The sequence below is a fragment of the Dermacentor silvarum genome, chromosome 4 (assembly GCF_013339745.2).
Source record: "Dermacentor silvarum isolate Dsil-2018 chromosome 4, BIME_Dsil_1.4, whole genome shotgun sequence".
Lineage (NCBI taxonomy): Eukaryota > Metazoa > Arthropoda > Arachnida > Ixodida > Ixodidae > Dermacentor > Dermacentor silvarum.
In genome coordinates this window covers 14,661,728-14,686,526 of record NC_051157.2, presented here as the reverse complement: position 1 = coordinate 14,686,526, position 24,799 = coordinate 14,661,728, and the positions used below count along the sequence as shown (strand labels likewise).

At 42.1% G+C, this 24,799-nt stretch overlaps 2 protein-coding genes and 1 long non-coding RNA gene across 5 annotated transcripts in view; 2 read left to right on the top strand and 1 right to left on the bottom strand.

Moving 5' to 3' along the window:
- Positions 1-24,799, top strand: part of LOC119449490 (post-GPI attachment to proteins factor 2-like) — a 354,194-nt gene that overhangs the window by 10,904 nt on the left and 318,491 nt on the right. For 2 of the 3 annotated variants that reach the window (XM_049665237.1, XM_037712670.2), the window contains one exon: positions 4,054-4,473. The exons of the other annotated variant lie outside the window; for it this stretch is intronic. In XM_049665237.1, the coding sequence (XP_049521194.1) occupies positions 4,054-4,072 (19 nt within the window). In that variant the 3' untranslated portion in view covers positions 4,073-4,473. Of the gene's footprint in view, positions 1-4,053; positions 4,474-24,799 lie in introns of those variants that run through there. 3 annotated transcript variants of the gene reach the window in all.
- On the top strand, positions 333-3,101 carry LOC125944647 (uncharacterized). The gene is made up of 2 exons (XR_007466325.1): positions 333-1,739; positions 1,780-3,101. It is a non-coding gene; the product is annotated as an uncharacterized LOC125944647 (long non-coding RNA).
- Positions 6,028-24,799, bottom strand: part of LOC119449489 (NF-X1-type zinc finger protein NFXL1-like) — a 54,036-nt gene continuing 35,264 nt past the window's right edge. The window contains exons 14-19 of the mRNA XM_037712669.2: positions 22,651-22,764; positions 20,144-20,275; positions 15,133-15,245; positions 11,487-11,610; positions 10,036-10,212; positions 6,028-6,246 (exon numbers count right to left, since the gene is read on the bottom strand). Of these exons, the coding sequence (XP_037568597.1) occupies positions 6,100-6,246; positions 10,036-10,212; positions 11,487-11,610; positions 15,133-15,245; positions 20,144-20,275; positions 22,651-22,764 (807 nt within the window). The 3' untranslated portion in view covers positions 6,028-6,099. The remainder of the gene's footprint in view (positions 6,247-10,035; positions 10,213-11,486; positions 11,611-15,132; positions 15,246-20,143; positions 20,276-22,650; positions 22,765-24,799) is intronic.

The following is a 24,799-nucleotide window of genomic DNA, read 5'->3' as shown; positions in this document are numbered from 1 at the left end:
ACTAAAGTCTTCGGCTCAAAGCTGACGAATGGTCATTGGCAAGTTGCAAGTGTTCTAGCCTTACAAGGCCAGAATCTTTTGTTCATTTGTGAACAGGTTGTACTGTTGATTTCTGCAAGTTCATTCTTGTTTGCCTTCACTGTTTACCTTTGTAACAAAATTATGCCTTGTTAATAATAATCTTTACTGTACTTTTGTTTCCTTGCCCATTTTATTCTTTTTCCAGTATTCAAGATTGCTTTCTGGAAATTTTGTATGATAAACTAGTTAGCCACGAGGTCATATGGTCCAAATAATCATGAGCAGTTAGTGCACTCCTATCACCCTTTTATCACCTTATCATTATCTAAGTTGCACTGTAGTGTTGCTTTTCAGGGCTATGGCATTGTTTCCTTGAGTGAATGGTAATGCAACATGATCATGATCTTGCACTTTCGATGCAATACCATTGTCTGGTTACAAGATCCACATGTGACATATTCAGTTAAAGGTTATGCAAGTTAATATTTCAAGTGCTCCTTTCATTTGTAAATATTGGTCGGTGCAGTCAAGTTATCAAGTACATTATCTGTTACAAAAAAGCTGTTTAAGAAAGTTTCTAAACTTTGGAAGGAATCGCTGAATATCAATGCACAGAAGACAGTGCACAGCATAGAGTATTGCAGTCTGATATTAAGCTACTATTGTTTTGGCAATTTTGAAAGTCAGTTCAACTTTGTTCAGAAAGCCATTTTGTTTTATAAAACCATTATGGCACCACCTCCTTTTCTCGCTGCTGAAGTGAGGGTATTGACCTCCTCTTTTCCATTACTGAATAGCTGATTCCAGTGTCTTAGTTCTAATTGTGCGTATATTTACACAAAATTAAATGGATGTACCTCGCAAGCTTATCTTGCTCTGAAATTTTCATTTTCCTGTCTGGAATGCAAACTGGTTATGTCATTTCCTGTTTGATAAGCAATTCCAACTAATTCAGAATCGTGCACTGAGATTGACTTGCTTCCTTTGCAAGACTGTCGTATTCAGAACGTTCTTGTTATACAGTCATCAGTAGGCGTTGTGCCTAGCACAGTATTTAAAGAGTTCAGAGCATTGAAGTGTTGAACACTTTTGCATTGTGTACAATGAATGCAATCCAACATAAATGATTGCTGCAGTTTCAGTATCACATAGTCAGGGATGCCTAGTTACATACTGTGCATGGCCCTGGGAAAAATAGCAGTCATCATGTAGCAGGCAGGTGCAGCCTTTCCCAGTGATCATTGCTAATTGGAAACCCATTGATGGCAAAGTTGCCAAGTTAACTGTGTCTGCTCTTTTCTCTATGTCCTGCTGGTCTGCAACACCTCACTCGATGTCGGGTGACTTATGAGCAAGCCTCAGACACAGGTGAAATGCAAACACGCTGTCTTGGACAACTCTTGACCTGATTGTTATGGAATTTAGAGCAGTTGAGAGAGAAATTTAAGTTCTATTGACTGTTATAGTTGAACTTTAATTTGGGGTCACTGCAAAAAACAAATTGCCAGAAAGATAAAAATTTAAGTGTTCAGTTTTCAACTCTGACTCTGCACCAAAAATAAATATTGTAATTCTGTAAACTGTATCTACTAGTGTCCAAAAGCAGACAAATATGATCTATTCATTTACCACTCGCACAAAATCTTAACGTTACCTCGAGCTCCTATCCAGACGAGTGGTATATTTTGGAGTGTTGTTCACAGTATCGTGACAGTTGTGTGTATTAATATTGTAAACGTCAAGCTTTATTTTTTTGAGGGGGGGGGGGGGGGCAGTTTGTGTAAAAGAAATTCAAGGCCTCAATAAAAAATAACCTGCTCTGTTCAGCCAGTAGATGTTATTTGAATGCAACAAACCTCATGAAAATCGGTTCATTGGGTGCTGACCAAGATCATTTCTATATTTTTATATATTTTAAAACTCTATGGTAATGCTTTCTCTTAAAGGGACACTAACATTAAATCCATTTAGACTGGTATACCAAACTTCCGTTATTTAAATTATGTGCTGAAACCTTAGTGATGGTCTGTGCAGCGTCGCGGATTTCAATTCATTTTTTGTTTTACATTTCAACCATTTTAGGCAAGAGATGTTCTTGATACTTGTTAGGTTAAGTCTTCTTCCTTCAGAATTCAGTGTAGTCCTTTACTGGTCAACTATTAACTATATCCGCGCAGATGTTATCAAAATTCATGATGTCGCAGGTAGCTGGTGCAAGAATTTTAGGGTGGCACTGCCACCAATCCTTTCCTCACTACCATCTTATCTGTCTTGCCAAGATAAGACATGGTAAGAGCTGCGGCTTTGCTATTCCAAAAGCATAATTTACTGATACATCTTAATATTCTTTATTGCCCTTTAAGTAGCAGCCACTGCACATAGCCCTGGGAAGACAACATGCATTGCTTGGCAGGCAGGCGCAGTGTTTCCAGGTAGTCTTCTTTGCCATTTAGGAACCTTAAGTTAATTGCGTCCACTAAGACAGCATGCCCCATCAGTCCGCCATAGACCAGCAGGGCATCATACTTGAATTGCTTAAATTAAGCATATTTGAGCCATACAACATTGAGGGAGAAAGATGTCTGCCATTGAAGTTCAGCTTCATTAAGTTCAAGCTGGTAATGTCAAAATGAGCGCTTGACATGTAGATGTGTGCTAAATGTATGTGCTGAATTATGGGGAAGCTTGCTTATGCTTTCACAAAAATGCAAACTCTATGTGATGCAAATACAAGTGCCACCACTATGCCTTGTCAATCTTTGCCATATAACTATGCAGCAACACAGCACTTAGCCAACAATAACAGCATTCACATAACCAGTTTCAAAACCTTCCTATCTTTCCACGCAGTTTTCTTTTTTTCTTAACATATACTGTGGTTATGAGAAATTGATACATCTAGCCAAGTAGATGTGCAATACAAATGTTACTAGCACTCTGAAAGTGTTCCTTTCACATTTGTATGCTTTGTAAGTTTACAAATCCTTGTGTGCCTAAATAAAAGTGCAAGTACTATTTTCAGAGTTTGCTTTCTTGAGGTACTGTGACTGGTGAATAATAAAAGTGCTTACTTCTGTTTGAGCATATCAGGCTCTCATTTTTCATCAGAAAGTCCTTTAGATGACCTGGCCACATTATAATGTGCTCCATCATTGAGCAGCTGACACTCAAGCATGTTTTTGGAGAAAGTTACACCATGCAAGTACTTGCATTCTTGTAAAAGAAACAAAGAACAAGACTCGCTGCAGAACATAGGCTTGGGAGAGCATTTTTATGTGATAAAAATCCAGCATCCTATCATTAGTGCATTTTTAATGAAATGGCAGTTAAAAACTCCAAACTGGGGTTTGCCGTGTTCGTCAGTCCTTTTTCTTATGCCGAACCTACGGTCCTCGTCAAGTCTTCATTATCTTGTTATCAGCAGGCCATCGTCTCGGCCTCATCTTTGCCTTAGGTTGAAGAAAAAAACTTTACTACCGCCACTGAAGATACAAACTTTTTCCTCTGCAGCAATGTGCAACTAGTTGGGAGCTGAGCATGCTAACCACTGCACTTTCATATGGCTTTGGGGCTGGGTAATTAGTGCAGGGTTTTGCCTGTCGCACAGAAAGAGTGGTGCCATCCAGTGCATGCATTTTGAAGAGCACAACAGGCAATGCTGTAGCAGACGACAACATGTGCATCCCAAAGAAGTCATTTTTTTAAGAAGGTAGCAAAGTTAGCTGCGAAAGCCTGCTGCTGTCACAATACAAGTGTTCATAGCCGGCCGAATCGCCGAAATGTGAATTATTTTTCGTTTGCGTAATAGGCAAATACTTTCGTTACCCATGATTAACTCTGGTGAATAATGAGACTGGCAACAGCACTGCATTTTCTAACCATCGCTGCATGCAATAAGGATTAGAGTTACACAGGTGTCCTCAACATGTCACTATTTTTTCACATATATGCTCTTGGTGACAAGTATTGCATTCAAATCTCTGGAGTCCCAGATAACATAAGACCTTTAACGTGTACACTGTCTCCTTGCAGGAACGACTGCTGCCACTGAATCAAGATGTTTGATTGGTTGTGCCACCGAGAAAAAGATCCTTGAAGAAGAACATCAGCATTCCTCTAGCCTGAAAGTGCTATGTGTCATTGGACATCTGCACATTTCCAGGAAACCAAAATTGCCATTGAAACGTCCGGCACTTTCCTTTCAAATCTAATTACATACTTGAAGAGTCCAAGACCAAAGGCTCTGACTTTGCATAGGTAAATAAAACCCGCTAGGTTTTCCCGTTCCACTATGCTGAAGGGAAACCAGTTTAGGGCTAGGACTTGGTATTTTACGAAATTGAGTATATACTGTGATATTTGTTAGTGCAGGAGCTGGGTTCCTGTACCTGTTTGTAAATGACCAATCCGTCATGGAATCTTGCGCAATAAAGCTAATTTGTTTGCAGGCAATCTTATTTCACTTTGTCCAAAATGCAAGTTATGTAACTTTCGAGAAGTTCAAATGTGTTCAATGACATATCTGGTAGCAGTACACACTACCAAATATTTCATAAATAGATGTGCATGTATACATAATCTTTTTTAGTGAATCACCGGCTTGTTCACTCACATGAAACTGTGTAGATGTGGCATTTGTAGATGTGGCATGCACTTAATACACATTAAGTGCATCACCTGCTTTTTTCATACATGATCAACCAGAAGTCCACATCTTCTGCAATGCCAAACAAATGGCAAGAATAGAATGACGATGCCTTCCCTTGCTCTAACCGTGAGACATCCCTTGTGCCAAGTTTTGCCCCAACTGACATATGACTGCACCATTTCGTGCCAACCAGAGGCCTAGGTTGGGCCCTTGTTTACAGATTCTTGCTTGGCTGCGCGACGTGCTTCAAGGTGAGCGGTAGCTTCTTCGGGTGTCCGGATCTTCTTTGGTCGTCTACATGGCTACATGTGCTCGCCACAGAGTCAACGAGAGTTCTGCTGTCGTCGCAGTGGCTCCGAGCTTTATCTCCCCGGTGACGTCATGGCCAAGCTGCGCCTCAACACTTGCTGGGGCATGGCTGGTCGAAACCTGCCGAGCCGCCGCCAGGGGCACCTGCTGCAGTCACGGACACTGCACGCGTTCGGCGCGAACGCGGGGAAATGGGGAAGGCGAATGGCGTCGGCAGCAGCTCTGCGCGTTGCCTCGTTGGTGCTGCTACAATTTCTCTCTTTTTCGCTCTCATTTTCTCTTTCTCTCTCCCGAGCATAGCCCGCGCATGCTCTCCTTCCCTCTCCTTAACGTCCCATGTCAAGGCAACATGTGCATGGCACGGAGAGGAGGCGAAGCACATGCCGCTCCGCGAGGTGGTTGCAAGGCAACGCGCAGTAATGTAATCGTTCAGCAATGTTTTTTTGTTAACGTGCTACGGATGACGGTTGGCTTAAACAGCTCCGCTGTTAAAATTGTTTAAAATTTATCTGCTGCCGGGCAATATCGACCCCATCTCACATATGTTCTGACAATCTTGTCTGAATATACATATATTTGGACACACCACATGCGGACTGCTCAGCACCGCCACCAGATGGCACAGCGTGTCCGGAGGGAAGCGTGAGGAGGAGCCTGGCTGCAGTATATGCCTCATACAGTACATGTTAAGGCAGTCACAATATGGCATGTTTCTACATTGTTTCAATGCTAATCGCGTTAACATCAACAATCATCGTTAAATGGCTTCTGCCACAATTCTTTTGTTGGACTTTTGTGCTGCAGACAACACTTCTGATTTACTCTGTGTCAAACAGACAAGTAATGTACCCAAACTGTGGCATGCACCACAAAATGCCACCTCGACATGAAGTTAGAGCGCAATCATCAGAGATTGTTCAGAGTTCATCATAAATGAACAACAGACGGACAAAACCAGAATGATTCAGGCACCCGCGCACCTGAAATGCATGAATACACTTCATGAATGATGTCAGCAATGGACTATAAATACCTGCAATAGTCTTATGTTTATTTTTCTCTCTCTCTTTTGCTAGAGCAGTGTAGTTTCAGTCATTTCAAACTCCTGCCACAACACTGTTCTACTGCATTACCCAGATGGCTAATGCCATGGCAGCAAACAGTACTAAAGCACTGAGTGCAATCAGAGCCTGAATTTGTCCCAATTTGTGGCCTTTTGTCTTCTCTTCTGGCTCTGACTTAGGCTCTCTTGCCTTCAAGTCTCCTTCCTAAAAAGAAGAAAGAAAAATCAGTGCTGGTATACCACACAAAATCCTTGGCTATAAAACTCTGCTAAAACACATTTGTAACCTGAAATGTTGTGGTGTCACCAAGATTGTCAGAAGCATTCAAGAATAAAAGAGAATTGCTCATAACTGACTTGCCAAACAATAAAATTCAGTAAACTTCCATTGGATTTTTCACTTAATTTAATCCTGATCATAGGCCTGAAGCCAGCACCCATAAATTTATATGGGTCAAGAAATTCGCTGCACTGAACCTGAAATTGTCCCTCAGCAAAAAAATTGGCCGCATATCTGCTTACTTCACTCTTCCCATGGTGGATGCAATGGAGGTTTTGCTGAATTCAATTCAAATTGCCCGCATTCGCCCTGCTCTCGCTATATCTGTTGGGACCTTTTATTACTGTTGGCTTAAAGCCGGCTACAGAGCCGCAACTTCAGTCGGCTTGTTTTTAACGCGCAGCGTCTCTTCGACACCATTTCTAACGCGTTGATTTTTCATTTACTAACGTAAAAAGTCCAATGTGTATTCTTAATTAAATGAATGTTGCGGATCACAGTTATGTACACATATTTTGCTTCAAATAGGCCTGAGGTCTCCTTTGCGCTGTATAATGTTGACGTGTATGACCCCGTGACACCAGCGCTAGAAGCTTGGTCGGTTTTGGCTGGGCAGTTTAATCGAGTGACAGACAGACGGAAAAGGTTTCGCGTTTAGGTAGCCCAAGAAGGACCATCGTCTTTAATAATTTGAACTTGTCTAGTCACTAGAATGCACCTGACCCAAATGATGCCTTATGTTGGGACCCCAATGGCAGTAGTGTCTGTCCTGGCGGTGCTAGGGGACATTGAATGTATCAAAGGCAGAATATCACCAGCAGAAACAGCCTATTATCAGCCTGCCGTAGGAAGATTTTCTACCGAAAACTGCTAACAATTAGTATATTTACCCGATTCTAACGCGCCTTCTTTTACCAAGAAAATTGCTCAAGATTGCCTGCACAGTGTAATTGGAAGCGAACCCAAATCCAGTGTCGTCATCATCGTCACTACAAGATGTTGACAGAACACGTTTTCACATAGTATTGTGATGGCTACGGCAATGTGCTGCTTTCAGTCTTTGATTACAAAAGTTCATTCAACAAGTAAGTTATTTCATTCTCATTTTATTTCCTTAAAGACCCCGTAATAGGTGTATTACATAAGGGTGGGGATACAACACATACAAACAAGTGTTGCAACACCTTCAATTCGTTAAATAAAATGTTGTTACATCTTGAACAAATTGTGACGAGCAGTTGATGGCAGCGACTAAGCTACCATCACTTTTTCACTTAATTTAATCCTGATAATAGGCCTTAGCCAGCACCCATAAGTTTCTATGGGTCAAGAAATTCACTGTACTGAATCTGACACTGTCCCTCACCGAATAATTTGAATATATTATGGGTGCTGGCTGGGGCCTATGATCAGAATTAAATTAAGTGAAAAAATCAAATTAATAGAAGTCTACTGAATTTCATTGTTTGGCAAGTCAGTTATGAGCAATTCTCTTTTTTTTCTTGAATGCTTCTGACAATCTTGGTAACGCCGCAACATATCAGGTTACAAAATCCAAGTGTTTTTGGGGTTCCAGAGAATCGAACGTGTCATAGGAGAAACTAGCGACGTGGTTACCATATTTTTGTGCGTATAAGCCGCACCTAAATTTCAAAACATTATATGCGGGTTATATGCAAATTTCACGTTCAAGTGCGGCTTCGTGGCAATTTGCGTTATGCTGCTGTGAAGCCATGCCTCAGGGCAAGGTTCTCCGTAATTCAAAGTTTCGTTGTATCTCCTAGGGAACCCCACACCCTCCTCACTCCTGCGTGTTGAAGCTCCCTCCTCCCCTCTTTCATGGTCACCCATTCTCCTACCCTTTACGGGCGGCCATTTTGTGTTTAGTAGTCGGAAAATTTGCGACTACAAGTAAAGGCCAAACCCCACATGTGCGAAAATGCATGCGACAGCGATGAGCGACGGTATGAGCGACGAAACGGGCCGTTCGCGCGACGTGTCGCGTGGTCGAAATCGCGCGATCGCTCGGTTTTTCAAATTTGAAATCCGTCGCCCGTCGCCCGGAAGTGCTGTGCTCAAGCAGCCAATAATAAAACACCGGAACGGGTTGTAGATCAGTGACGTACTGCCGGTTGTCTTCACGTGCTTTTCGACTCGCAGCAACGTGCACACAGCAAGCAAATAAAGTAATGTTTATGTACGTGCATATAAAAAAAAATACTCGCCAGTTACCCTTGCGTCCAGTTGCACGATACGCATTTGGTGCCGCAGCACAGCGTCGTCGCCCCCCCCCCCCTCACCCACCCCTCCCTCCCTCCCTCCCTCCCTCTCATACCCCCACGGCCTTTCGCGCGACGGAAGTCGCGTTTTCTCTCCTCTGTGCATTCGCTCTCCGTGAAGGTTTCACTCGCACATACGGCGCGCGGCGACAATTTTATCGCCCTTGGACTCATGCTCCACGTCTCAGGATCCTCCTCCGCATCGCCCTCGTTGATCTCCTCTCCCATCGGTGGGCGCACCTCGTTGAGAAGCGTGCTCGCTATCGCCCTTGTCGGTGACATTTTCCCGCGGAAACCGCATCTCACGTGGCTGCACTGTAAGCGGTATGCGTATACATGGAGTTCTATGGGAGGGTAAACGAGAGTCGGAAAAGGCCGCGTTGTAGCCAGTTCTGCACTATAAACGGTTACATTATAAGTTGTCTATACTGTAAATGCTTTTCACGTGTGTGTTTCCAAGTGAGTTCAACTCTGACTTTTTAATTTAGCTAGTTTTAATTGTGTTTCGATGATACGAATTTCGGCTAATACGAATATTTTTCGTGACCCCGTGAGATTCGTATCATCGAGATTCCACTGTATATACAGTAAAACTCCGTTAACTCTAAGTTTAAAAACTGGAAGAAATTTCGAGATAAGCAGGGTTTCAAGATACAGCAGAAGCCCGCTCAGTCATGCATAGTGCATAGTAAGCTTTTTCAAAATGCCACCAGTAATATATTCTCAGTCACTTTCGTGTGCATCAACACCAGCCATATCGCCCTCTATGGGCAACGGCATTACTGCCACTGTACCAATACGACGTACCTGGTTAGCGCCGAGTCAAGACGATTGATCCTAATGAAATATTATTGATCCCAATGACGACGATGCTCCATTGCTTCTTTTTCTGTATTTTCGAAGTCAAGATTTCGAGATACCTGGGCTCTGGCGCAAAAGCTTTTCGAGATAGGTGAAAAACAAATGGGCTTGCACCAGGGCCAGAAAAAAAACTTCAACTTAACCGATTTTTCATTAACGTCAAGTTAACGAGTGTTTCTTCTGCCCATTAAATTTTTTTCAAGTAGTAGTATTATTCAAGAACGACACATCTGGTGTGAATGGCTTTTGTACAAATGAGAAATTGTTCTGTACTCGCATATCGCCGAATCCATGCGGTACAGTCAAGGTTACAGATTGCACTAGCCAACTAGGCATGAAAACCATGAAAAGGGTCTCATTCGTACTCGCACTTATGCACACTGTGTACTGCTAATCGATCTGTGATCCCCCAGTCTAGCTGGTGTTGTGTGAAGGAATGAGCAGTGAGCAGTAAATCAGCGATTCTTCTGGCCTTACTTCTGATATGCTGCCAGCAACCTGTCGCTGTGACCACATGCATGACTCTGGTGAGACAGTACAGTTTCACGTGTGCACACAAGACGCTGCTACTGACCTGTACTCTGGAACGGCATTCACTACTGCAGTCAAGACTACTCTCGAGTTCGCAGCAGGGTCCCTCTACTTTGCGAAACTTGCAAGGACAGCGCAACGTGACCTTCTTGCGGCACTGGCTACGAGGGGCGCATGTGCCTGGATGGCAGTTCAGGGGACACCTATGACCACACCCCAGCTGAAAGCAGGAGAGAGACAGCAATAGTGAGAAGAAAACAAAATTGTAAAAAAGATCTTATATGAAATCAAATCAAATCATTTTTATTTTTTCCAAAATACACATTGGAAATGGATGCTAGGTCAAAAAGCTTTTGTGTTTAAAGCCCCAAAGCAACACATGGGTTATGAGCGACAGCGTAGTGGGGAGCTCCAAATTAATTGAGACCACCCGACGTTTCTTAACACACACCTAAATCTAAATACACAAGAGTTTTTGCATTTGTCCCCCATCAGAAAGCAGCCACGGTGATCGGAATCGAATTTACAACCTTGTGCTCAGTGGATTCAATTCCCTGCCACGTAGGCCACAAGAACACACCTTTACATGTCAATGCTTACAGAGTATCGCACAGCGCATAGCTGATCTACCCCTCAATCCTGTGCAGTCTAGCCAAATCTACCCAATCTGGCGCAATTTGTGTGGGGAGGGAAAGATGTACTAGTTCCTTAGGAATGCTATAAACACAAATACCTGGTCTGCCTTTCAGTGTGACATTATCAAATTATTTTTTCAATAATTGTTAGCAACTAAAAATACGCCAAAGGTTCCACTGGCAGTGAACATGTTTAACATCTTTCCATCCTGCATCAGTCCGAGACTGATGACAATCGAGCATTAGGTGTAAACAAATTTTCATTCTGAATGGGAAGCATGTATGTGTTTTGACCAGCAGCTTGGCTTGGCTTGGCTGGGTTGAAGCAGCTAGCCAACATGCCAAACCCATGCGATCATACCAACTGCATGGATGCATATCAACGACGTCGTGAAACACGTTAGTAATTTTGCATTGTTCACATGCCATTTAATGCCATGGCAAGCCACCGCCGGGCCACTAAAATCAACAGGATACCTCTTGCTGACCTGTCAGAAGCATCACACTTGTTTCCTTCGCATAGACCCAATGGCGATATCTCTTTCCACCAATGTCACTGTGTTTGCTCATAACAAATACCAGGTATAATGCAGGTATTTTTGTATAAAATGAGATTCTGTTATAACGATGTTTGCTTGTACATGCACCAGTACAAATGTTGCACAGCCATGGGCACAGTTTCCAGGGAATGCAAATTTTCATGACCACTCTTGGTCACTTTTCTCTTGGGCAATAGAAATAGTACACTGTTGTTAGTGCATCTGGACTGTTTGAGTCATGGAAATAAGTGATTAGGGTAGAAGCATACATTGTAACTGCCACCAGAGCAGCACAACAGCTTGCATTTGCAGCCACCCACCTGTTTACAGCACCTGTTCTTGCAGCTCTGCAGTTCATCCTGCTGGTCCCTGGACTCCACTGTCCACTGGTGGCAGGGCACGTAGACAGGGTTTAGCCCACAGTGACACTTCATCTTTACGTACCTGCAGTCACAAAAACGCCTTTAATAAAATAGTGCACTACAATTGATGCCTTCAGACATGATGGTCAGAATTACCAGGGGCTGTAGTTGGTAATGATACTTTTGTCAATGGCTCAGATGCCACTGGTAATATACCGGGATCAGCCAAACGAGACCTTCGAGATCAGCCAATCAATGCAAAAGCTAAAAATATAAAATAACCGGACCGTCACAAAATAAGGACACAGCTGCTCTTACTACAAGTTGATTTGGCTTTGTTTTCACCGAGCTGGTTGTTAAATTATCCAGTAGCTTGCTGCTGATTATTCGGGCTTTTTGACATTTTTTTATTCCTATTTGGTCATCTCAGAAGATACTCATACAGTTGCATGCAAATATCTAGGTACAACAGGTGCTGTAAAAGAAATATTTTTTTTCTCAGAGCCAAGGCATGAAAGCTGAAATCAAGAAGTACAGCCTACATGTGTTAGTTCAACCATTGTCATGCACTAAGACAATTTCATGTTGCACGACTGCGCTAAAAGAAATTTAAATTTCTCGCTGATGTTGTGGTCTCTAGACTTTTGCTCTTGACTGTACATATTCTTGTCTTCGTAAAAATTTTCGTCTGGTAAACTCTCCAGGTAGTGTTCGTTGGTACACTCCCTTGTAACAAGAGAATATTGAAAACATCGCATGCATTACTTAGCATGAAGGGGCACTGTAGCCTGTGATGGCGGCCAGCTTTGACTATTTCAACTCTATGTCTAAATATGATACATATAAAGTGTATTTCTGACTCAAATGAAGTGGATTTTTTAACATGCTCTCACACAACATTTGTTTCTTCACACAATAACACAAATTTTTCCCACTTAACACAAATCTCTTCACACATTTGTTTTGAACTATTTTTAGACAAGCTGTGCTGCCTATTTGAGTCAGCTTCAAGAAGACTATTGGAGCTCTCGCCAAAGTTTATCTGGTCACCTTGGGGATAATGGCTTTTCATAGTGAAGCACGACGCAGGCTTGGAGTAGCTGGTTGGACATGACTTAAACAAACAGTGCGAGTATAGAACTCGAACAAAAGAGATCTTTTTGTCCAAGTTCTATCTTAACGCTGTCAGTTTGATATTCATAGTGAGTACTCGTTTTCTGGCTGCCCATTTGTCATAAAGCATGGAATCAGCAAGATGAATTTTCTTGCAACATGCACGTCTGGCCTGCATTCAGCAAAACAAAGCTGGATAAATCAATGTAAATACATAATGTAAAACTCTGCAAAAGGTGACTAGGATGAGGGAAAAAAAATAACAATGGGACAAATGCTTGTCCCTCTGCTTCTTTATTTTCCCCACCATATAACAAGCTGCGTAGATTGTGTTTGCGCTGCAATATTCGTGCACTCAAGCGCAGGCTACACACAGAGTCAAACATAGTTCAAGAAAAGCAGTATCAGAAGCAAGAACATGTTTGCTTACATGTCTTCACTGCTTCAAATTGGTATCTTGAACTGTTCAAAAAATGAAGCTGCTTTCTTTTTTTGTTGTTGTTGTTTTTGCAATAGCAATTATATGGACACTCCTAGAATTTTTGCTGTCGGTGTCACCGTGAGGTATATATACATACATCTGTATATTTTGGTATATGTATGCTATATGACATGCGGTATAAGCGGGTTATATTGCCACATCATTCTATTACTAAAGTTGCTCATACCAGGTCTTACATTCTTCACAAAATTATTGCTTAGAATCTTGAGAATGGTAGCCCACAAACAAATGTCATGAAACAAAACACCAACAGCGCATGCCTTTTATCTTCAATCTTCTCTGACTTAAATATTAAATGTGCGAAACATTAACAGAGCTTTAAACCTGAAAATGATGTAATTTTATTGGCGCGGCTGTGCACTACCCCCGGGATTGGCCCAGGAACAAGGTTTGAAACATACGCGATACGAAAAAGTGGTGGTGAAGTCACTAAGAAAGACGTTGGCTTTAAAGGGGACCTGAACCACATTTTATAGAAGTCGAGAAATGCATTTGAAGTTAAATTAGACTATTTCAGAAATACTTTGCTGCAAAAATTGCTTCAATGTGTTCAGCAGAAGCGGAGTTATTGGCAATCAAACATACCGTTTGCGGTGGTTCCGCTCCTTCTTCAATGATTTGCACTGCAAAGGCTATGGGGGAGTGGGGTGTGCCCACAACACTCCGCCTACTGAACGTCACTGTGGCTAGCAGTTGAAATTTGATTTTGGATGTTCATGTAGACGCTACTAATTCCGATTTTGGCACCTACGACGTGCCAAACGTAATGGCCCTCAAACTTCGTTTCAGGGGCTTTAGCCAAACACGATTGTCCTCAGCGAGCCACAGTGTGCTCAGTTAGTGAACTCGTTGCGGCACCCTGCGGCAGCTGCGGTGTCTAACTATGTAGCAGACTGCACCTACATGCAACTGCAGTGTTTGCAGTGTGCACGACAGGGCTAGAGTGTGCGCTCATGCTCATATGCTCTTGTCTAGCTATGCTGCATGGTGCAGACCAGCTTTGTCCTGCACCAACTTGACCAACAGATAGTAGCCACATCGAACTTGCGCATTTTGAAGCGCTATCAATAGCTCATTACAAAGCGAAGTCTGCCAAGGCGTCTAACCAGGAGCGGCCAGGAGTGAGTGCATGCTGGCAAGCGTACGTGTGGTCTGACCTTAAGTTTCGTGTGGTTGGAGGTTGGAGTTTGAAAAGTAGTCGACATTAGGGAGACCCAACGGCTACGACACCGATAACCAGGGTGGCCGATGTTCAGGTGCTACGCAGGCGGCCACGGCCGAGCGTGAGGAAACGATAGTTGGCTTCTTCCGGAAGTACGTAATTATTACCGAAATTCAAAAGCAGATTTTAGCTTACTTTAGCCTGTTTATTAAACTGCGTCAATAAATATATATACACAGTAACAGTAGGAAGAAGCACACATGATCCTAACACCCTTCTTGATTGATGTCAGCTATTGGACAATAGCACCCGCATATGGCTATCTGCTATATTACGAAATAAAGCGTCCACAAAAGAGTGAGGAGCAGGCTTCTTTTAAAAAAAGAGCATTTGAGAGAAACCCGACTTCACGCTTTGCTTGCGAGCTCCACGCACAGTGCACGACTGCAAAATTTGTATGCTATTCTCGGAATTTGTTTTCTCACCAAGACCAAGGGGTGGTTCACGGCCCCTTTAATTAACATAAATGAAATTGTCCGATGGCAGGATTCAAGCAGAGGGCCCCTAGCACAACAGCTCGTTCTTACCTTAGCCTAAATTTACTTCAATTCACAATGCTACTACTACAGCTAAAAGTCTTACACTTCGTCTAATATTCTAAAATGTTGCTATTGCATTCATTGCTTTGCCATTATGACGAAACTGTGATATTTTATTTTTCTTGTACCATTGTTTTCAAATATAATCTGGTTTCTGATTTAAAAGAACTTTCTGCACTATAAAAGGTTAATCAGGCCCAAGATCTATGCACAACCTAGCAAACTCACTGGGTGCATGGAGCGCAGTCTCCTGGATGGCACGGTTTATTACATGGATGGCTGCAGCCAGGTGGGCGCAACTTCTGGCAACCTTCATCACATGTGCTGCAGTTGTTTCCGGCCTGTTTTAAATTGAAGAAAAGAAGAAAAACTTCACATTGCTCTACATTTGCCACAATATTTTCACTAACTCAATAGCACTAAGTTCATGTTGACAAGACAGCGAGTTGGTGCACTCTTAATAAAACACGATTCAAAGCAAAACTTGTCGATTCTCGGTTCTAACACTTCCGAGGTTCTGGGGCACCTCTCTTTGCGTCCATGGCATTGAACTCTGTATGCAGTTTTCTAGTATGCGGTCTGTCAAATAAAATTGCCAGCTGCATCTGTTCACACACTGTTCTTAGATTGCAGTATAATGTTCTATGCCATCAATTTTTTTTTCTTTCTCTTGTCGTTTTGATCAAGATAAACAGTGTGAGCAGAGAGCAAAACTTGCTCATGATCAGTGTCAATCTGTGTACAAGAATCAATACTTGCATGTGCTATTGCACTTCTATGTGGACCCATTACTAGTATATTAGAATGGCAGCACAAAGCAGACGCGCAACACAGAGAAGGAAAACCACAAAACACAGTGCTGAATCAGTGCCATATTTCGTGGTCCTTTTCTATGCTGCGTGTATGCTTTGGCATGCCATTCTAATATGCATTTCAACCAGCTAACCGAAGTATCAGACTTATTATCCATTACTAGCTTTTGACTATAGGTACAAACAGATCTTGTAATTACATTGTACACTTTAGGTCAAATACAATTGAACTGGATTAAAATATAAGCAAGCTACTTCATGGAGGCCAAAGGGCAGGTGCATCACAATTTTTAGAAAGAGCCACTGCGGCATCCCGGACTTGTCCCTGACTACAGTAATAATAGAAAAGCAATAATGTCACATTTGAAAGTGAAAGAATACAAAGTTTGGACAATTTTATTGCGATATCTACAGACAAGGTTAGACATATTCACAACACTCTTTCAGGACTTGTCATGGAAGTGTGACACCCTCTCTGTGGCCGCCTCTTGACTCAAAGCAGGTAGCCTGGCCATGACCATCGAGATAGCCAGTGCAGGTGCCTGCTGTCATAGGTGATTTGAATTGCAGAAAACTGTATCGTACCTTCAGTCATAATTTTCTGTTGGTATAAAACTAACATTGCAAGGTCTCTAGAAGGGTAACCAAACGATATACAGTACACTTCCATTAATTCAACTCCAGCTAATTATATTTTACGTTCAATTCGATCTCGACCAAAGGGCCCAGCCAGCACCCATGCATTTCTACGGACCCAAGCTTTCGTTATTTCGATCCTAAAATTGGCGTTCGCCAGATAATACGAGCTTCACCAGTCAGCATGCAAGCGCCTGACCCCTAGGGTGACCCCAATAGCAACCCCTTTAGTGGCAGCACGTCTCAGCGGAGCAGTGAATGTGTTGAACACACGTCATCTCTCGTCGAAAATGACCATTTTTCAGCCTGCCCTAGAAATATTTTCAAGCAATAACCGTAGCTCACAATGTCTGATTACAGCATTTACCGAATTCAAATGCATGCCTCCTTTTCTTTTTCCCAAGATCATTGGGCTATAAACTGCTTGCACGGTGCAACTGGACACAAAATCAAAACCGTGTTTGCAGCGTTTGTAACCTGTCCACATAAGACGGCTGTATTGCGGCGAAGACACTGCGGCCGGAAACCAGCCGCAGTGTGCAACACATATTAAACCCTCGCACTATGTTTCTTGCTAAAGAATTGGGTGCGCATTAGATTTCTATTTTGTTTAGGAGCTTTAATGTAATTTCTATCTTAGTTTTCCCCTTTGGACCCATAGAGAGCGGGCGTGCATTTGATTCGGGGGCTTGTTAGAATCGGGCAAATACTACCAAGTGAATGAAATGTGTGTTCCGACGTTTTTTATGCATCTTGTTTGATTCGACCTGCTGGATAATTCAATAAATTTTGGTGGTTCTGTCAGGGTCAAATTAACGAAAATGAACTGTATATTGATTCAATGTTTACGTTTTAATGGCCCTTTAAGCCCTCGAGGGTTCTTGATGACCTCAGCTCGTCACGAGCAACTGCCACTTTTTGGCTCAAGAAAAGCTCTCCTCGTCATGAATATTTCACCACTTTCTCAATAGCTTATGATGAAAAGAGGCCATCAAAGGGTGATTTTACTTTCATAACATAGATGGTAGTAACTGTTGTATCATCTGCACTTTCACTGAGATTTTTCACACAATTTGGCAGCTAGTGTGCCCGACACGGACGCGCCGTTGTGTCGTCTGCTACCTGAAATGGGGCAGCATCGGGAAAAACATCTGCAAGGAAACCAGGATCTGGAATATGTGGGGTGAGAAAGGGCGATTCGGGGTGCCATGTTTTGAGCGCTATAATACCGCTGGTAGTTCTCAGTAGTTAGCACAGTATTAGTTGAGGAACACTGCAATCCAAACAATCTTTTCCATAAAGTTTCAAGGAGTGGCAGTTCATAATAGTAAATAACTAATTATTATTTGCCGTACAAGGTTTCCAGATATATTTTTTGTGTTCCAAGCATGTTTTGAAGCATTTCATGTCATTAAAAATTTTGCCATTTTGGTACTGGTTTTCGAGAAGAAAAAGAAAGAGCCCTTAACTCTTTCCTTACCACTAGAAATGGGCTCATGTTTGGTGCTTTGACATATTAATGTTTTAGTTCAAGACATAGTAGTTGCAACATATACCATGATACATAATATTATAGCCTGATCACTGGTGCTTTGAATCAGTGAATTGCTCAGACAGTTTGAGAATTCTTTGTTAAAACTTCAAAGAAGAACCTCAAGAAACATGAATGAAAGTATTAATTTAGTGTTTTTTGCTAATGTGCTATAATTAGTAATGAGAGTAAAGATATCTGAAAAATATGAAATATGCTCCTGGCTCCTAATTTCCAACTTTTGTAAGTCACGCAAAAAGAATTATTGTGCAGATTTGTTGGTGTCACTACTAGCCATGATGCCCATGCTAAGCAGGAAAGCAGTAGCTTAGCAAATGTGAAAACAGGAAAGTTCCTGTTGTGCAGGGAGCATTTGTTTTTACTCATTGCAGCAGGCATGTGGTTCATTTTTTTTTTACTGCAAATTCTAGGCTTGCGAAGCAATGGCTGTCAGGTTAGGGATCATGCAGAAGCCTCCTCATACAGTGGAATCTCGTTGATACGATCTTCATGGGAAACAGAAAATAAAATGTATCATCCAAAAATCGTATTATACGAAATACATTGGTCCTATAAGACAATGGCCGGGAAAAGAACAAAAAATGTATCCTGAAAAACGTATTATGCAGAATCGTATTAAGGAGATTCCACTGTATTTGATTATTGCATTAAATCAGCCTTTCTGTGCATGCAAGCTGATCTAGTGCACGTTCAACTGGCGCTGAAGCCTCCACGTGCTTTGTTCAGTTACTGTAGAGTACTGTAGATTAATGTCGAGTGTTGCACAATATTTTACAGCAATGAATAAGGGCACTACCATGGGTGGTATTCAAAATGCAAGAGATTAGACTGCTAGTCAAGGTTCAGTCAAAGGTCAACCTGAAACCAACTGCGTGCTCTTGCGCGAGTGAAAACCACACACGGTGGGAAGGATTGCTTGTAATAATTTGTACATACGTTGTCGAAACACTGATGGATAAAAGCAACCCCCATGGTTAGAAAAATAAAGTTGCACTTGGTATTGTACTGCGCTTTGTGTGTGCGCCTACGTTTCTGTTCCCGTCCCGTCTTCTTCGCACAGTTTAACAATTTACAGTATTAGTCAAAAACAATTATCAAAATAACACGCACTGTTGGACATCTACCGTTGTTTGAGGCATCGTTAAAACAGCCTAGACGTCAGGTTGTAATATTAGGCAACCCAATAGAAGATTCTGTCTTCACTGCCGCTGTCATTTAAAAATTAGGTTGCCGAGTCGACCAAAGCTCAAATCTTTTATCGTTTCATTAAGGAAGTGCTAGGAGCACTGGAGGCTAGTTTCGACTATATACCTCTGGCCAAAGTTTTATTTTCCCAGACTCCTCAATCTGCTAAAAATTGTCAAATCTAATGAATAGCTAAAGTTCATTCATCATTTCAGGCAGTGCATGGTGCTGATAGTAAAAGAATTCAAACGGATATGTTGAACAGCATGTATAACAAATGTCAATCAAATTAATTGACTTCTATAGTCCTGGTAAGGAAAAAGTTAAGGAGTTAAGGCTATGGCGCACACAGCAGCAATGGAGAGAATAAATTTACAGTGGAATCTCATTGATACGATCTTCACGGGAATAGGAAAATAAAACGTATCATCCAAAAATAGTATTATCCAAAAATAATCGTATGTGAGAACAAAATCGTATATAAGGAAAAAAACGTATTATCCCGAAAAACGTACTATGCAGAATCGTATCAACTAGTTTCCAATGTATAGTGCGAACTAAAACACTGGATCCGACCTAGTGGATCTCTAGGGATACAAATGCACTTTCAACAACCGTATATATTAATAAAATTGTGAAAATAAATTTAATTGGAATTATTAACCCATTATAAAGGCAATCACATTTATAGTACATTTGACTGGTTCCTACTGCGCTCCAACTTGGTTCACAGAGATGTGAGACCTTCTCAAATTGGAGCCAGAGAAAGCCAAATCGAGCCGAATGTTTGGCTTCTCCCAGAGCAATGGGATGAGCTATGTGATCAGGATATTCTGTAGAATCTAGGTCACGCTCCCATTTTGAAGGTGAGAGCCCCTCTAAGCGCTTTGAGCTGGAGCGCAGCCCTTTGAATAAACCAGATGAAAGTGTTTTGAGTGCTTGATTCTGACCAGCCGAATGTAAACCACACAGCAAGAGCGCTCGAAAGTGACCAGTCAAATGTGCTAATAATAACCATTACCATCACATTTTCGATGCTCTCTCTCCATCATACCTGTGAATCATTGGGTGCTCCTTCGACTTCATGGCACTCCATGGTGCAAGTGTGGTTACCACAGGTCAAGGATCGACCACAGGGCTTCCCGCACGAGTATGGCCGCAGCTCTGAACAAGGGAATGTGCTAATCTGCATGAATGAAAGCTTTTGCGTTAATTAAATAAACCCCCAAAATATAATAATGAATGCACTAATGCAATGAAAAATGCACGAATGCATTAATTTGATTAATTTTCAACAACTTATAGCTCTTTTTTAACACAGATACAACAGATATATAATAGCAAGCTCAGTTACATTATCAATAAAACTAAATTAACAATTATCCTGCCTCCCCAAAATGAGATACTACAACAATTCTCAATTATGAGATTATTTGTTAATACTGCTCATTTATCAGATAAGTTCAGTCATCAGTGTTTGGCAAATGTCACTCTCGTATGTTGATAGCTAGTCATGCCTATGCATCCTTCCAATACAGTTTGCAAATGTCAGCAGGGCAGAGGTTAAAGAAGTACTGACAGGAAATTTTTGTCTTGTTTTTATTGCTTTATTGGAAAGCCCTTGGCACAGTAATTACGCTATGCAGCCTCAATTCCCCAAGATTGCAAAAGTCATAATTCATGTTACATTTTATGCCACCATTTGAAAATGCGCCCAAGGAGCAGCACAGCTTCAGGAGTGAAAAAGGAGACTCATCACGCCACCGAAACTTGTGCTAATCTCGTGATACCAGATACTACTGGGGTGTACACACACACACTATGGCCGTCCTGCAGCCGTAGTGTGTTTTCATTTAGCACTTGACAAGGTAAAATAATAGGCATAATTATGCCTAATACTAACATTAAGAGACAGGAAGACAGCAGTATGGATTGGAGGGCGTGCAGGTGTTGGTGACATTCTGAATGATATTAAGAAGTAGAAGTCCAGTTGGACAGGTCCTATAATGCACCGAGCAGATAACATATTAGTATGTTTGAAATAAAGAAATGGGCTCCAAGGAAAGGAAAGCGCAGTCAAGTACAGCAGTGGTAGGGGTGTGCAGGTTTCCGCAATGGTAAAAGCTAAGCTGTTGAATAGGAACAATACTTTGCTCAAGGGGAGAGCGCGTCCTGCATTTAAGAAAACAGCACAATTGATAGGGCATATTTTACAGCTTCTGATGACGCAGTCACTGCATGGCCTTCAAACATCACACGGGCTGACTGGCGAGCTCTTAAGTTGTTCGTGATACATGTGATCGCCACCTCCACTTTTGGCGACGTATTGTCTCCTTTTTCCTGTCCAAAGCTGTCCTGTACTTGACGCTTGCTTTGAATGGGTTGTTTAAAAGGCGCTGTAATTAAATATTTGAGGCGATCTCGAGTCGTAATTATGGAGTCGACAGCTACCTAATGCAGTCAACTTCCATTAATTCGACCCTGCGGTATGGATAAAATTGATCAAATTATTCGGTGGGCCGAATTAAACAAGACGCATAAGAAATGTCAACACACCGCTGATTCACTTGGCAGTAATTGCAAGAGTCTAACATGCCCCCGAGTCAGCCGCGCACTCACTTTCTATATGCCCAAAGTAGAAAACTAACGTAGAAATGACCATTAAAGCTCCTAAACAAAGTATAAATCTAACGCACACTCGTTTTCTTAGCAAGAAAAATGTGCTGCACAATGGCGACCGGTTTTCTGAAGTCAACTTTGCCGCAGTACATATGTGTTATGCTGTAAAGCATACACACGCTGCAAAGGCAGTTTTGGTTATGTATTACGATTGCATCGCACAGGCAATTTTCGGCCAAATTTTCTTCGGAAAAAGAAAAAAAAAGGTGCTGGTTAGGACCGGATAAATAGCATAATCAGACATTGTGAGCTACTGTTATTGCTTGAAAATCCTCCTAGGGCTGGCCGAAAATAGGAATTTTGGTGGGAGATGACGTGTGTCCCTTAAGCTCCACCGATACAGACACTGCCACTAAAAAACCGCTATTGGGGTCACCATAGGGGTCAGGCACATGGGTGCTGACTAGGAAAGTTCGAATTATCTGGCGAAGGACAATTTTAGAATCAAAATAACGAAAAATTGGGCCCATAGAAATGCATGAGCACTGTCCCGGACTTTCAGGTGAGATCGAATTAACTGAAAAATCAAATCAAGCGGAGTCGTATTAACGGAAGCCTACTGTAATTAAAAAGAAGCATAACAGAAAATTTTTTGGGACGTACTCCTTTAAGCAATACATGGGAGCCAGTACCCATAGTCTAAGTAGTGAAGCGGGCCAACTAGAAATTTTAAGCACCAAGAATGTTGCAAATAACATTTAAAGCTATATTCAGTGCTACATTTCACTGCCTGCATACTCAGCTTACTGTAGTGTTGCTGCAAGAGCCACTGGCTGAAATCAACTTGCATAATCTGAAGAACTGAAACGCTAAAGCGCTAAACTTGTCTCAATGCGAGAAGTACGACCAGAACACTATTTGCAGAATAAAAGCAGTTCTTACGGAATGTTTGCCACGGCAGGCCAGTTGCATGGGCACAGGACACGGCGGGCAGGGTTGAGAGACCAATTCCATTCGAATTGCAGCCAAAGGTTCCCATGGTCCAACACGTTGCCCCTTAAAAAAATTGGCTGGTTGTACAACTTGCTCACAGCCGGTGTCTAGAGACTCCACGCCACAACGTTCACCTGAACTAAAGCTCTTGTCAAATAATCTTTCAATATAACATTTATTTTCCCTCAGTACAGCCTGACGAAAGAAGTGAGACAAACAAAAATAAAGCAGAAAAAAAAAGCTTGACATGGGTCTCGCCCATTTTACATTAGGCAAGAAAGCATGAACACTTTATATACATCCTACACTCAATGTATCAAAGATACTTTGCCTAATTAGAAATAAACTTGAGAAAACCAAAACAAGTACTTCATGTAACCTCGTACAGCCTACCGCAGTTTTAACTATATTGCGCGAGCGCCAACCACACGCTATTGCAGTGCCTTACAATGATGAAAATCAGCAATACCAGAGCGACGAGCACAGGTCCACAAAGCACTCTGCAGTGCAAGCATCATCTGCAAAGCTGTTCCCTTCAGGACGACGCACGCCTATATCACAGTGTGCTCGTGCTATATAGTAAAAAATGCAGGAGACTGTACATGCTATAAACACGGATGCACAAAACACATACCCAAAGCACTTATGCAAGATTTCTGCAAGAAGTAGAATAAAAAATACAGAAGAATTGGGACAACATTTGCAGTGTCGATATACAATCACAAGTAAATTAAATACTAGTAGCACAAAAAACAACAATGATGACCAAAGGAGGAGGAGGCACTGAACCAGCTCAACACCTCCTAGTTAACATACATGCTTGCAATGTCATGTAACATGAAACTTTCTAGGAAGGCGAAGAAACAGGATGCGGGGAACGCTGGGTGCATTCATCCTTTTATTCTGGAAAGCATTGTTTGAAATTGAAGCAATAGCCCTCATAGACAATGTCATGTCACTTTATGCATAAGCGTGCAAGTTATATGGAGGTGCTGACAGGGGTTACACAGAAAAAAAAGGGTCATTAATGATAACGGTTAGATATTCTAGAGCACTGAGAAAGGTAATGATGGTGATAAACATGTTGAGTGTGAAGAAGAGATCCAAACATTGGGGATAATGTGATAAAGCGTAGCTGTGGCTGCACATACATGGACCACACATGTGCACCGTCATTACACACACCCAGTGCTGGAAGTCATGTAATCTCAAGTTTCAGAGGCGCGTTGTAGAGAGCCAGTAGATACATTAGCTCCCCTCTGTTTGCGCTCTCCATCACGCCAGCATCGTGACAGCGAGTGTTCGCGGTCAACGAGTGAGATCTGTTCATGTTGCCTGTTTGCGTGTTACACCATGCTTTCTTATTCAATTAATATAAGAATGTTTATTGCAATTTATATGGCCGATAAAATTACTAACTTTACTTCGTGCAGTTGTGTAATACTTTACTGTTGCTATTAATGCTTCACCTTTTGGGCGAAACTGACTTTTTTGTCATTGCAGCGCATTTTTTAACACGAAAGTGTTTTATGCCGGAGTCCACCAAGACTTCACTGACGTATTTCCGTCACGGAAATACGTCATAGAACATAATACAAAGAAAGAAACCAGAAGAAAAAGTTCCACAAACATGCAAAATTTGGAAATCGAACCCACGACCTCTCGGTCCGCGACGATAGATCGCCGAGCGTTTAACCCATTGCGCCACAAACGCATTTGCAGAGAGCTACACAGACGCGCCTTATATATCTAACACTCCTCCGTGTACCCGCGCTCTTGCTCGGGGCGGTGCCGCCGCCTACGAGCAGAAAAGAGAAGTACTGCATTATGACACTAACGCGCACCGACAGTGAACGCTTCGGTGGTCTCAGCACTACGACGCCTCGATGCCAGCATTCGAAGGGACGCTGGCATCAAGAAGCACTACCAACGCCACCTAGGTGGCGTTCACCGTACTCAGCACAGCGGAGCGTGGCCTCCGCAATTAGCTCTGAAAATGTTTCTGAAGTTGATCGCGGAGGCTGCAATTACAACGCGCTGTACGCGCTGATTTGACTCGGTGACGATTCAGTTACGTGCTTTGTCTTGCGCGTTGTAT